The 13152-nt window shown below is 44.3% G+C and overlaps 1 protein-coding gene across 1 annotated transcript in view; it reads left to right on the top strand.

Moving 5' to 3' along the window:
• The first annotated feature begins 285 nt into the window (after positions 1 to 285).
• CCDC27 (coiled-coil domain containing 27) overlaps positions 286 to 13152 on the top strand; it is a 25599-nt gene continuing 12732 nt past the window's right edge. The window contains exons 1-4 of the mRNA XM_006885925.1: positions 286 to 420; positions 6590 to 6728; positions 10967 to 11074; positions 12517 to 12674. Of these exons, the coding sequence (XP_006885987.1) occupies positions 286 to 420; positions 6590 to 6728; positions 10967 to 11074; positions 12517 to 12674 (540 nt within the window). The remainder of the gene's footprint in view (positions 421 to 6589; positions 6729 to 10966; positions 11075 to 12516; positions 12675 to 13152) is intronic.

The following is a 13152-nucleotide window of genomic DNA, read 5'->3' as shown; positions in this document are numbered from 1 at the left end:
GAAAATTGAGGCATGCCTGTTTCTATGGTGACATCTGTGATGCCATACTTTGTTCCCAGGATCCAGTAGATGCGGGCTCACAGAGCTTGAAGTTGGCTGTCTTCCTGTTCCTGTCAGTCAGCAGGCTCCAGCCTGAGGGCACACTGAGAGTGACACTCTGGGCCAGAGGAGCGAGCAACCAGGGTCTCATTTTTCACAGAGCGGCCTTGGTCTTTCCCTCTCAGCTTCCTGATGCTATCCCAAAAGGAATCCAATGCACCCAAGAAATGCATCCAAGCTCCCAACATGTTTGTAAAGGGCCTGACCGACCTCCAGAGCATCGCCAGCCGAGATGCCAGGTCCCCAGAGTACAAGCTGCTTGGCAACCAGGGCTCCCGCAGCAGGTCAGCTGGAATCCTCCATGACTACTACCAGAAGATGGTACGGGGCTGGAAAGAACAGTTCAGAGAGCCCAGCACCCAGGAAATTACCCTGTATGTGCCCTCCCTTACAGAAGGCCTCACCACCTGTCATTCCATAATGTCACTGTCTTTGAATGCTGGATTCTAACTCTTTCAGGGTTGTCTCTTGCAGAGCTGCTGAGTGGCTTCGAACCACCAACCTTTCCAGTTAGCAGTCAATTGTTCACCTTGGGCTTCTGGGTTGGCCCATTTGAAAAACAACAAGAAGACCAGGTGCCATTGAGTCTGACTCATAGTGATGCTACAGGATAGTGTAAACCTGTCTCGTAGTGTGTCCAAGGCTGTAAATCTTTGTGGACGCACAAAGCCCCATCCTCCTTGGAGTGGTTGGTGGCTGCAGGGTTTGACTCTTTGGGGTAGCATCCAAGTGCTTGAAACACTGTGCCAAGAGGACCCCTCTCGTCAGTCCACAGAGTATGTGAAATCAGCCTTGATGATCTACAGATGGTAGACAAGGCCACGCGCAGTTCCAACAAGTGGAGGAGCATTGGTGATGCAGACTTGTCATCCCAAAACGCTCAGGTTTTGGGAGGTCCTGGTGCCTCAGTTGCCCAGCTATTTAGAGTTCTCCTGGGGAAATTAGCTGCTCTGGGTCTCATCTTTCTTAGCAGATCTCTACTGACTTTCTCTGGCTGGTGCAGCCTCCCAGGCAAGGATCTGAATCCAGAATCTGAGGAAGGAGACCCAATTGTCCTTGAAACTTGCACAGGAGTTTGCAAAAGAGGGATGAAGAGAAAAGAAAGAACACAAGTTCATTGCTCCCATCAAACACCGAGGGAGCCTCCAGAAGCCAACGCCGGGCTCCTCAAGGCTATCCTGCAATTAACACCTGGCAGTTTCTTTCATTATTTTCCACTTTTCATTATTTTCAAAATCATATTTGACTGTGGTTTTGGTGAAATATTACAGAGTAAATCAGACTCCCATTTTATAATTTTTACACATATTGTCCACTCTCTTGAGTCTGTTTCTCACAATGTGTCAACATTTTCATTATTTTCCATTCTGTTGTTCTGTTTCCAGTAATCTATCTTGACTGAAAGCAGAAGATACCGAACGATGCTTATTTGTGTTTTATTAACTATGCAAAGGCATTTGACCGTATGGATCATAACCAATTACAGATTACATTGAGAAGAATAGGAATCCCAGAAGGCTTAATTGTGCTGATGGGAAACTTGGACATTAACCAAGAAGAAGTCTGCGTAGAACAAGGAAATACTGCATGGTTTGAACTCAGGCAAGATGTGTACATGGTTGTAACCTAATCAATCTATATGCTGAGCAAATAATTCAAGAAGCTGGGCTATATGAAGAAGAATGTCGCATCAGGATTAGAGAAAGACTCATCAAGATCTGTATTACACAGATGACACAACCTTGCTTGCAGAAAGTTATAAAGACTCAAAAAATCTTACTACAGAAGACCAAAGGCTACAGTCTTCAATACGGATTACATTTCCACATCTAAAAAAAAATCTTTACCACTGGATCAAGAGGCTACATCATAATAGATGGAGAAAAGACTTCTCAAAGTGGTCAATGATTTAATTTTACTTTAATCCACAATCAATATTTATGGCAAATGCAGTAAAAAAAAATCAAGAGATGTATTGCATTGGTAAACTGTGCTGTTACAGATGTCTCCAAAGTGTCAGTCAGCAAGGATGTCAGTTTAAAGACTGAGGTGCACCTGAACAAAGTCATGGTCTTTTCAATTACTCCCCATGCATCTGAAAGTTGAATGACAAATAAGAAAGGCAAAATAATCAATGCTTTTGGATTGTGGTGTTGGAAAGAAGTATTGAACTATGAAAGTCATAAAAATTCAGGCAGGGAGAAAAGTGTAACAATGAATGAATAGAAATCCGAAGTCTCTGTAAATTTTCATTAAAATTAATAATAAAAAAGGACAGGAAGATTCTCGACAAGCTCGATTGGCATAGTGACTGTAACAGTGTTGTTGTTGTTGTTGTTGATTGCCGTCAAGTTGAGCACAACTCCTAGCAACCCAGAAGGCCTGAAGGCTTGCTATAGCTATCGTCATTAATCAAGGTTCACAGAATTTCCAGAGGCAAGAATCAATGAGCTCAAGTATATCAGAGCTGAGGAGGATGTCACAGGACAGAACAAGGTTCAGATCCATTGTTCATAGGATTGTTATGAATCATAGTTAACTCAATGGCACTTAACAACAAGACAAGAGAATACACAAATCTGGGAGGAAATTCAACCACGGTGGTCCTTTGAGGCAAGGATAGTGAAACTTCACAGCACATACTTAAGACTTGTTGCCAGAAGGGGCTAGCTGGTCCTTGGAAAAAGAGAACATGGTGGAAAAGAGGAAGGATCAGAGAAAGATTCTTAACAGAACAGATTGACAAAGTGATTGTGACAATGCACGTGAGTGCATTGAGGAGGATGGTGCAGGGTAGGACCAGGTTCAGGTCTGTGTTTGCAGCTGGCCGGATGGCATCTAACAGTGACAACAACAGCTTCTCTGACCCCTCCCCACCTTCTCATTTCTGCTTTAGCCTAACTGTTGACTATTGGTTCTTTTTTTTATTATTTTATTTTATTTTAATGAACATTTACAGAGATTTTTAGATTTCCATTCATTCATTGTTGCACTTTTCTCCCTGCCCAGCCCCCCCCCACCCTCCAACTATTGGTTCTTAATAGTTTATTCTAATTTTTGTTTGTTGTAGTTTTTGTTTGTTTAAGTGTTGTACTCACAGATAGCATTCATTTTGTGAAATCATCTGTCACATAATTGAAAGGTGACCTCCAGGAATTCTTTCATTTCTAATATTAAAGAGTATCTCTGCATAACAGTCTTAAAATTTCTCTAATCTCTACTCATCCAGTTGTGGGAGGACATCAACAATATCATCCATTAAGAAAACTAAAGGTTACTACAAAGACATGGGAGAAAGAAAAGACAAAAATGGATGTCAGGAAAGACTCAAAAAATTGCAAGAGAGCATAGAGGGGTCAAAACAAAAGGAAGAAATGCTGAAGAGATGGATTTCAAAGGGCAGCTTGAGAAGACAAAGCAAAGTGTTATAATGAAACAAAGAGATGGAGCTAGAGAATCAAAAGGGAAGAATATGCCTGGTCTTTCTCAAGCTGAAAGAACTGGAAAACAAAGTTAAGCCTCAAGTTGCTATGGGCAAAGAAGAAGACAAAGGAAATATGTAGTCACTGTACCCAGAAAATTGACTGACACATAACCATTTCAGGAAGTAGCGTACGACCAAGAACCAAGGGTGATGGAAGAAGATGTTCAAGCTGTACTGAAGGCATTGGCAAAAAATAGAGCCCCCGGAATTGGGATGCCAATTGACATGTTGTGCATAGGATTGCTGTGAATCAGAACTGACTCAATAGCACTTAACAACAGCATGAATACATTACCAAGAAAAGCCATAAAACAAGCAATTGGGTATCTTTAACTCGGTTTCTGAAACAGGCTATGACCAGCCCCATAGTTGGTCCTGTATGCTCTCTTACTGCCCTTTGTGCTGTTACCTGCCACTGGCAGGTGTCGACTCCATGCACAGGGATGAAGTTTGGCCAGTCCTGTTCCATTCCCCTGACTAGTTCTGAGTGGGATTGTTATGACTTTTCACTGACTGACGTTCAAAAGCAGATCTCTGATCCTCTGTGGAGAACCACTATTCTGTACACTTATTTTCTGTATATCAACTGTTTCAGGTATTTCAGGAAACAGATGTAACCCTCAACATGCTCACCAGTCTCTGCCAACAAATATGGGAGACAGATACCTACCTAGTCCACTCACCAGAAGAGATCCATATTTGTTCTCACTCAAAAAAGGTGATCCAACAGATGGCAGGAAGTAACAATATAAAAATGTCACATGCAAGTGAAATATTGCTCAAGATTATGTGAAACATCTGGAACAGTACATTGCCAGTGAACTGCCAGAAGTTCAATCTTGATCCAGAAGAGGTCTGAGGTCAAATGGCTCTTGACTGAAAGCAGAGAATGCCAGAAGGTTGTTTACTTGTCTTTTATTGATTATACAAAGGCATTTGACTGTGTGGATTACAACAACATGTGGCTAACATTGATATAAATCTGAATCCCTGAACAATTGTGTTCATACAAAACTTCTACCTAGGCCATGAAACCAGTTGTTTAGACAGAATGAGGTAACATTGCACGGTTTAAAATCAAGAAAGGTGTGCATCAAGGATTTATCCTTTCTCTATACCTATTCCAGGAGGCTGGGCTCTATGAGGAGAAGTGTGGCATCAGGATTGGTGGAAGATCCATCAACAATCTACATTATGCAGATGACACAACCCTGCTTGCTGAAACTGAGGAGGACTTGAAAGTGCTTGCTGCAGAGGGTCAAGGACTACAGCCTTCAATATGAATTGAGGCTGAATATGAAGAAGACAAAGAGTCTCACCACTGGACCAATTGGCAGCATCATGATGGATGGTGAAGAGATTGAGATTGTTCATAGCTTTAGTTTGCTTGGCCCCACAGTCAACACTCTTGGTACCAGCAGACAGGAAATTAAAAGACATATTGCGATGGGAAAGTCTCTTGTTAGAGACCTCTCCAAGGTGCTGAAGAGCAATGGTGTCACTCTGGAGACTAAGGTGTGCCTGATACAGGTCTTTGCAATCATTTGCTATGCGTCAAAGAGTTGGACAATGACTAGAGAGGATGTCTTTGAGCTGTGATGCTGGAGAAGGGTATTGAATGTACCATGGACTGCTAAGAAAACAAAACAAATTCATCCTGGAAAGGGTTAAACCGGAATGCTCCTTGGATGCAAGGATTCTGAGGCTTTGTCTGACACACTTTGGACATGTTGCAAGGAGGGACCAGTCCTTGAAGAGGGACATCATGCTTGGAAGGGTGGAGGGACAGAGCAGGAGGGGAAGATCCTCTGTGAGGTGGATTGATTCAGTGATTGGGGAAATCGGGGTGGAGGTTTTGGAGACAGTGAGATTGGCACAAGACAGAGCAGGGTTTAGGGCTGTTGTATGTAGGTTCGCTATGAGTTGCAGGCAACTCGACGACACATAACAAACAACTATACCTATTCAGTCTACATGCTGAACAAGTAATTTGAGAAGTTGGACTATATGAAGAAGACTGTGACATTAGGATTGGATGAAGTCTCATCAACAACCTGTGTTATGCAGATGACGTATCTCGCTTGCTGAACATGAAGAGGAAATGAAACCTTTGTTGCAAAAGGCCAAGGACTACAGACTTTAATACGGATTACATCTCAACATTAAGAAAACAAAAATCCTCACCACTGGACCATATGCAACATCCTGATAAATGGAAAAAAGATTGACATTGTTATAGATTTCATTTTACTTGGATTATAGTAACAGTGATTAAGAAAACAGAAGAAATGTTGCATTAGGCAAATCTGCTGTCAAGAATCTCTCCAAAGTGCTGAAGAGCAAGGATGTCAGTTTAAAGACTAAGGTGTAGCTGATACAAGCCATAGTCTTTTCCATTACTTCGCATGAATCTGAAAGTTGGACAATGAATAAGGATGGCAGGAAAATTGTGGTGTTGGAGAAGAGTACTGAATGGACTGCAAAAAAAAAATAAAAATACATTTTTCTCAGAGGAAGTGCAACAGGGTATCTTTAGAGGCAAGGAGGGTGAAACTTCATTTCATGTACTTTGGTTGGCCATGTCGTTAGGGAGGGACCATTCCTTGGTAAAATACATCATGCTTGGAAAGGTGGAAGGTCAGAGAATAGGAAGATCCTCAACAAGACGGATTGTCACAGTGATTAATTATGACAATGGTCTTGGGCATGTCAGAGATTGTGAGGATGGTTCAGGATAGGGCAAGGTTCAGATGTGCTTTTCATCCAATAGCTAGCTAGAAGGTGTAGCCAACCAACTGCATGTAGTAACAAGTCCAGTAAGTCTGGCCTTTTTTAGTCATCTGAGTTTTCAGTTGGTAATTTCTAATACAAAATCCAGGTTGCCGTCAAATGCTTCAGTATGTGGGGAGAGGTGGCACATCCACACAATAAGACTTGGTAAACACTCCACTCTCTTAGAGAGGGGCTCCCATGTCCTTTCACTAAGTGGTCATCTTCTTTATCTAGTCTCAGAATGAAGACAAAGATACCTCCAAATCTGTCTACAATGGCTTTGCCTCTCAAGTGGAGGGAATTCGAAAGGCGTTTCTCATGCGTCCAGGCTGCCCACAGTTTAGCTCCAGGGCCACATCCATGTCTCAGTATGGTAAGAGTCCCCAAGGGGGCTTGAATAATTGTGACAATGTATTCCTTCTGTCCTTCCTGGCACATGACCCCTCAGCCTGTGAGCAGAGGCTGGGGGAGTCCTAAGCCTGTCACAGCTGCTTTCCTAGTCTCTGTCTGGGAGAAGTAGCTGAGGCCAAGAAGAGAGAAAGGGAGGGAGGGACAGTGTAGAAGGAAGGAGAGGAGGGAGAAGGAAGGGGGAAAGGGAGGAGGAAATAGTGGAGGGGGAAAACTGGAAAAGGGGAAGAAAAAGGAGGAAGGAGGGAGGAGGCAGGTGGGTAAAGGAGGAGGAAGAGGAAGGAGGAAAGACAGGAAGAGAGAGGGGAGGAGGGAAGACAGGAAGAGGAAGGGGAAAGAGGAAAGACAGGAAGAGGGAAAGGAAGGAGGAAAAACAGGAAGAGGAAGGGGAAGGAGGGAAGACAGGAAAGGGAAGAAGGAAAGACAGGAAAAGGAAGTAGATGGGAATAAAAGAGGAGGGACAAGACAGGCAGAGGATGAAGACAGCTTTCTGATGGTGATGATGACAATAATAATGATATCTCCCAGCCCTCTTGATTTCCCCCCCCCATGATCTCACTCACCAATAATTCAATAGAATTGGGAGAAGAAGAGAAATAGCCGAAGATTCTAGAATCTTCAGGGAAGATGTTTATATGTCTTATGTTCATACAACATCGGTTGCCATCACATGGGCTCCGATTCATGGTGGCCCCGGGAGTGTCAGAGAGCAGAGCTGCGCTCCAGGCGATTTTTCAGTGGCTGCCTTTTGGAAGGAGAACACCAGGCATTTCTTCTGAGACTCTGATGTATGCACCTGAACCTCCAGCCTCGCAGGAAGGCTCTGAGTATATTCACCATTGGTGCCACATAAAGACTCCTAACATCGGTCTCATCTAGCTCCTTGCCGTTCTGATGTAGGCTATGAGATTCAGAATCAAAAGCCACACAAGAGCAAATCGGGGAGCTGTGGTTTCACTCAGGCATCCTGAGCCTGCTTGCTCCCTTTCCCCATGAGCCATATCATCCTTGTTGCTGTTGTTAGGTGCTCCTGAATCAGTCCACATTCACAATCACCACGTGTGACTGCTCCGTAGGACTGACCTGACACAACCTCGCTGGCTGAAAGTGAAGAGGAATTGAGGCAGTGACTGATGAAGACTATAGCCCAAGGTATAGGTTATACCTTAACACAAAGAAGACAAAATCCTCACAACTGAACCAATCAGCAACAACATATTAAATGGAGAAAAGATAACTTATCAAAGATTTTACTTTACTTAGACCCACAATCAACACCCAGAGAGGCAGCAGTCAGGAGATCAAAGGATATATCACATTGGACACATCTCTACAAAGACCTCTTTAAAGTGTTAAAGAGCAGGGAGCTCTGGTGGCCTAGTGGCAAGAAGCTGCTCTGCAATCCCTAAGGCCCCTGGTTTGGATCCACCAGATGCTCTGTTGGAGAAGAAAGGGCAATTTCCTCCTGTTCCAGTTGGATCTGACTCGACGGTACACAAACAAGGTGGGGGGGGAACCAAAACAAAGTTGTTTGTTCTATAGTGCTAAAGAGCAAAGAAATAACTTTGAGGACTAAGATGGGTTTAACTGAAGCCACATTTTCAGTTGCTTCATGTTCACAGTGACTGCAGCACAATGGGCTCTTGTGTGTCAGGAGGTGTGAGGATGGCACAGGTTAGGACAGGGTTCAGATCTCTTGTCCACAGGGTGGCAGTGAGTCACATTCAACTCGACACAGCACTTAACAACATCTTCATACAAAAACTTGGCAATGAGTAAATAGGACCAAAGAAGAACTGAAGTCTTTAAATGGTGTTGCCAAGAATATTGAATGTGCCATGGACTGCCAGAAGAATGAACGCATCGGTCTTGAAAGATGTAAAGCCAAAGTGTTCCCTACAACTGAGAACAGTAAGCCTTTTGTCTCCTGTTCTTACAGTACTTTCTGAAATTTTTCAGTGCCGATCCATACTTTCTGGTCCAGTTATTCTGTGTACTTCCTCCATCTTCTTTTGATGTTTTCTGAGTCGTCCAATATAACACCCATAGGATCTTTCAGTATTGCAATACAAAGCTTAAATGTGTTTTTCCATTCTCTCAGTTTGAGAAATATAGAGCGAGTTTGTCCCTTTTATGCAAATGGCACAACCTTGCTTGCAAAAGGAGGAGAACTTGAAGTGCTTTTTGCAGAAGATCAAAGAGTGCAGCCTTCAGTATGGATTACATCTCAATGTCAGGAAAACAAAGATTATTACCATTGGACAGATAGGCAGCATCATGATGGACGGAGAGGAGATTGAAACTGTCAACAGCTTCATCTTGCTTAGAGCCACAATTAACACCCTTGGTACCAGCAGTCAGGAAAGAAGGAGATGCATTGCACTGGGAAAATCTGCAGGTAGGGACCTCTCCAAATTATTGAGGCGTAATGATGTCAGTTTGAAGACCAAGGTGTGTCTGACTCAGGCCACAGTCTTTCTGATGACTAGCTATGCATCTGAGAGCTGGACAACAAATCGATGAAAGGATAAGAACTCACACCTTTGAGCTGTGGTGTTGGAGAAAAGCACTGAACATCCCATGTACAGCCAAGAGAACAGATATGTCTTGGAGAGGGTGCAGCTGGAGTGCTCTTTTCAGGCAAGAATGAGGAGGCTTTGCCTCATATACTTTGAACATGGTGCTAGGAGGTGCTATTCCTTGGAGAAGGACATGATGCTGGGAAGGGGGGTGGAGGGTCAACGAAAGAGAAGACCTTCAACCAGGCGGATTGATATGGTAGCTGCTGCAATGGGCTCTTGTGTGTCAGGAAGTGTGAGGATGGCACAGGACAGGACAGGGTTCAGCTCTGATGTTCATAGGATTGCTATGAGTCATACTCGACTCAGTAGCACCTGACAATAACAAGAAGCCTTTCTCTCACATACTTCGGACATGCTGCATGAACTGCTCTGGTTCCTGGAGAGGGGTCTCATGTTCAAAATAGTGGAAGGTCAGCAAAAAAGATGAAGACCCTCAACACCATGGATTGACACAGTGACTGCAACAATGGCCTCCAACACAGCAACACAGCACCGGGCAGTCTTAAGTTCTGTTGCACACAGGGTCCCTGTGAGTAAGAACCAACGTGGCAGCCCCGACAACAATCTTTTTGGCAGTAGAACAACAGTTCTTTTCCCCACAGAGCCTTTGGATGGATTTGAACAGCCAACCTTTTGATTAATAGCTGAACCTTTAACCATTTGTTCCATCAAGACTCCTTATATCATCTTATTCTGTTGCCATGGAGTAGATTCTGACTCATAACAGCCCTACAGGACTGTGTAGAACTGCCCTGGGAGGTTTACAAATCTGTTATCTTTCTAGAAGCAGCCTGCGTAGCTTTGTCTCCTGGCGACACTGGTGTAATTGTTCAAACCAGTGACCACTGAGGCATAATAACCCATAACTGAATGCGTACTATCCAGGGGACTCCCACCCAACAGCCAGGCTTGAAGTGCTTCCTTGAATGGGCAGGACCTCCTGGAGCACCCTACCCAGCAGCAGGGATCTGTTATGGGCAGGTCTCCAGGATCAGCCTCCAGACCACAGAGTATTGTGTGTAAGATCTGTCCATCTGGTGCTTGGACACAGTCCAGCAGAAAAGGGGTTCACCTTTGGGTTGGCCCAGCCTCAAGGCAGAAGGCCATTGACAAGACTTTCAAAACGTATCATTATCCCTTTTGATAAAAATGTGAAAAGTGTTAAAAGTTTTCCAGATGAAAAAGTGAGATCTACTCTTTCTAGGAAGGATGCCCAGTTTGCAAAGCTTAAACTTACCTGAGTCTATTTCAGAGTCTACTTCCATGGTGGGCAGGAGGGCATAACTGGGGTTTGATTCCATCCTGCTACTGCTGTCCCATGTGCCCACTGAGAAAATCCATCTTTAGTTAATTATGAGTCCCTAGGTGACACAAGCAGGAAGCACTCAATTGCTATCTGAAAGGTTGGTGGCTCAGCTCACCTAGAGGTGACTCAAAAGACAAACCTAGCAGTCTTTCCCGAGGCATCACAGGCTTGAGACCTCAATGGGGCCATTCTACTCTACCCGCAGCACATCACCATGCATTGGCACGAACAACAACCCCCTAGCCTGCTCCCTCCTGAGAGCAAGGTGAGAGGAGGGCTCATTGGTTCCTGACTGACATTTCTAACCCTCTGCAGGTACCACCATAGCTTCTCTGCCAAAGGAACTGGACAGCAACACAGAGACCTGGGAGCTAAGTGAGGAAATGGTCCTGGAGCAGTCAGATTTTGACACAAACATGAACGGTGAGGTTGAGCTTGCCCAGCACAGGCTTGGGCAACACCCATGGCATCTCCCTTCCTCTGGGGGTCAAGTGACTACAGCAGTCCTTTGGTCTTTGGCAAAATGGACAGTGACAATCTCATCCCCACTGAGCCCTGTGTCCACTCTGCAAAGGCTCGTGTGCGCAGCCCTCTTTGAGTAGACAGACCCATAGACCATGAGCCTACAGACAAATGCATTTGTTTTATTTACCAGAAGGGAGATTAAATCCACAGCAGGGCAGATCCTTCGTGGCCTCAATGCCAGGGAACCAAGAGCCTGGGTGACCCTCTCCCCTCATGCTTGGGGACCTGGGCAAGCCACCTCCTTCAGTTTAATGGTGGAGAAGCTGAGAGGAAGGCTCAGAGCAGTTCTACTCTCCTGACTCCCAGGGTCAGCAACCTCAGCCTGAGAGCCTGGACGATGCTCTGATACACACCTGTCTACTCGGCACACACCTGAGGCTCACCTGTGGTGTTCACTATCACTAAACAGTCACTATCACTGTGCTTGTGGAACGGGTCTCTGGTGAGAGGGAGGGACACTCAGCAAACAAGGATGCAAGTATTTTAGTAGGATGTGGGTGATTGTTTTTGTTTGGGTGTCCTACAGAAACAGAACCAGCACACACATTTATATAGAGAGAAACAAGGGTCATCTGCTTCAGGGAGCTGGTCCACACGATTGTGAGAGGCTGGCAAGTCTAAAATTCCTAGAACTCCAATACCGGTTTATAATGTGGCAGGAGAACACACCCTAGGGAAACACTCTCCTTTATGCTCCTAAGGCCTTTAACTGGTTTATTATACTACATTAGATTACCTTAAGGAAAGTAACTACAAAAAATAAAAGAGAGAGAGAGAGAAAGTAACTATATTGCATTATGAAAGGTCATTTTCTTAGATCAGATGGAAGATGATTGTAATATTCTATTACATTATGGAAGATTGATGACATTGAATTGCTTTAGAGCGTAGTCTGGAAAGTCATTTGCTTTCCTTGAGACCACCTGATTTAATAGCACCTAAGTACTCCATAACAAAGGGTGCTTTGGTGGCCTAGTGGTAAGGAGTTGTACCACCAACCCAAAGGCATGCAGTTCAAACCTATCAGCTGCTCTGTGGGAGAAAGATGGGCAATCTCCTCCAGTGCAATTTCTTTCCTCTGAAAACCCGCTGGAGAGCCAGCTATGTATCAGTTCCAGCTTAACAATAAAGGACAACTCCATAACGAGTGACCCTGAACAGTGTATGGCTAAACTCCTGGACACCACAGTCTGGCCAAATTGACACATGAAAGTCACCATCACAGTGACAGACAGACTGGAAGCCCACTGGCTAGAGAAAGATGAGTGGGACCATGGCCAGGGAAGATGCCACCTCCTGGGAGTGAATCAGGCATTGCATCCAATTTACTTTCTCAACAGAGCATCCCCTGTCCTCCAGTAAGAGTGCCTGTGAGTTCAATTACTTGCAAAGGAAAAACAAATTTGAGGTGCTGAGCCCCAAAACAAGCTGCCTGGACATAGCCCAGCCCTATCCGAGAAAGCATTTGCCCTGGTACATCTCAGTCATCCATGAGAAGGTAGGTCTGGGGATGGGGGCACCACGGAACAACAGAACAGATCCGACCCACTCTCTCTGTACGTCTTCCCCATACAGACTTCATATGTACCCCACAGTGACTACGGATAATTACTTAGTGTCTGGTCTGGTCAACGGCATCAAGCAAGTTGTCATTGTTAAGTGCTGTCCTGTTAGTGCAACTTGAACTTCCTCCTTCATCACCATTGGTTCCACTGTACCAAAAAGAAATGGTCTATACTGAACTATTTCAGGAAGTAGCATATGGTCAAGAACCAGTGGTAAGGTCTGCCCAGAGAATGAACTAGATAGATTCACCTTAGAAGCAAGAGGCTTTTCGCTTTTATCTCCTTTCAAGAAGATAGTCTCTCCTTTTGGGGGTGTAAATTTCTAATAAGTTTATCATTACTATTTACCCTCATTCCTGCCTAAAATATATATTTAATTTTTAAAAACAACAGTTTGATGGCAAATGTTTG

The sequence above is a fragment of the Elephantulus edwardii genome, unplaced genomic scaffold (assembly GCF_000299155.1).
Source record: "Elephantulus edwardii isolate Elephantulus edwardi_28Jun2011 unplaced genomic scaffold, EleEdw1.0 scaffold00045, whole genome shotgun sequence".
Classification (NCBI taxonomy): Eukaryota; Metazoa; Chordata; class Mammalia; order Macroscelidea; family Macroscelididae; genus Elephantulus; species Elephantulus edwardii.
The sequence above is the reverse complement of the archived record's forward strand: the minus strand, read 5'-3'. Positions and strand labels throughout refer to the sequence as shown.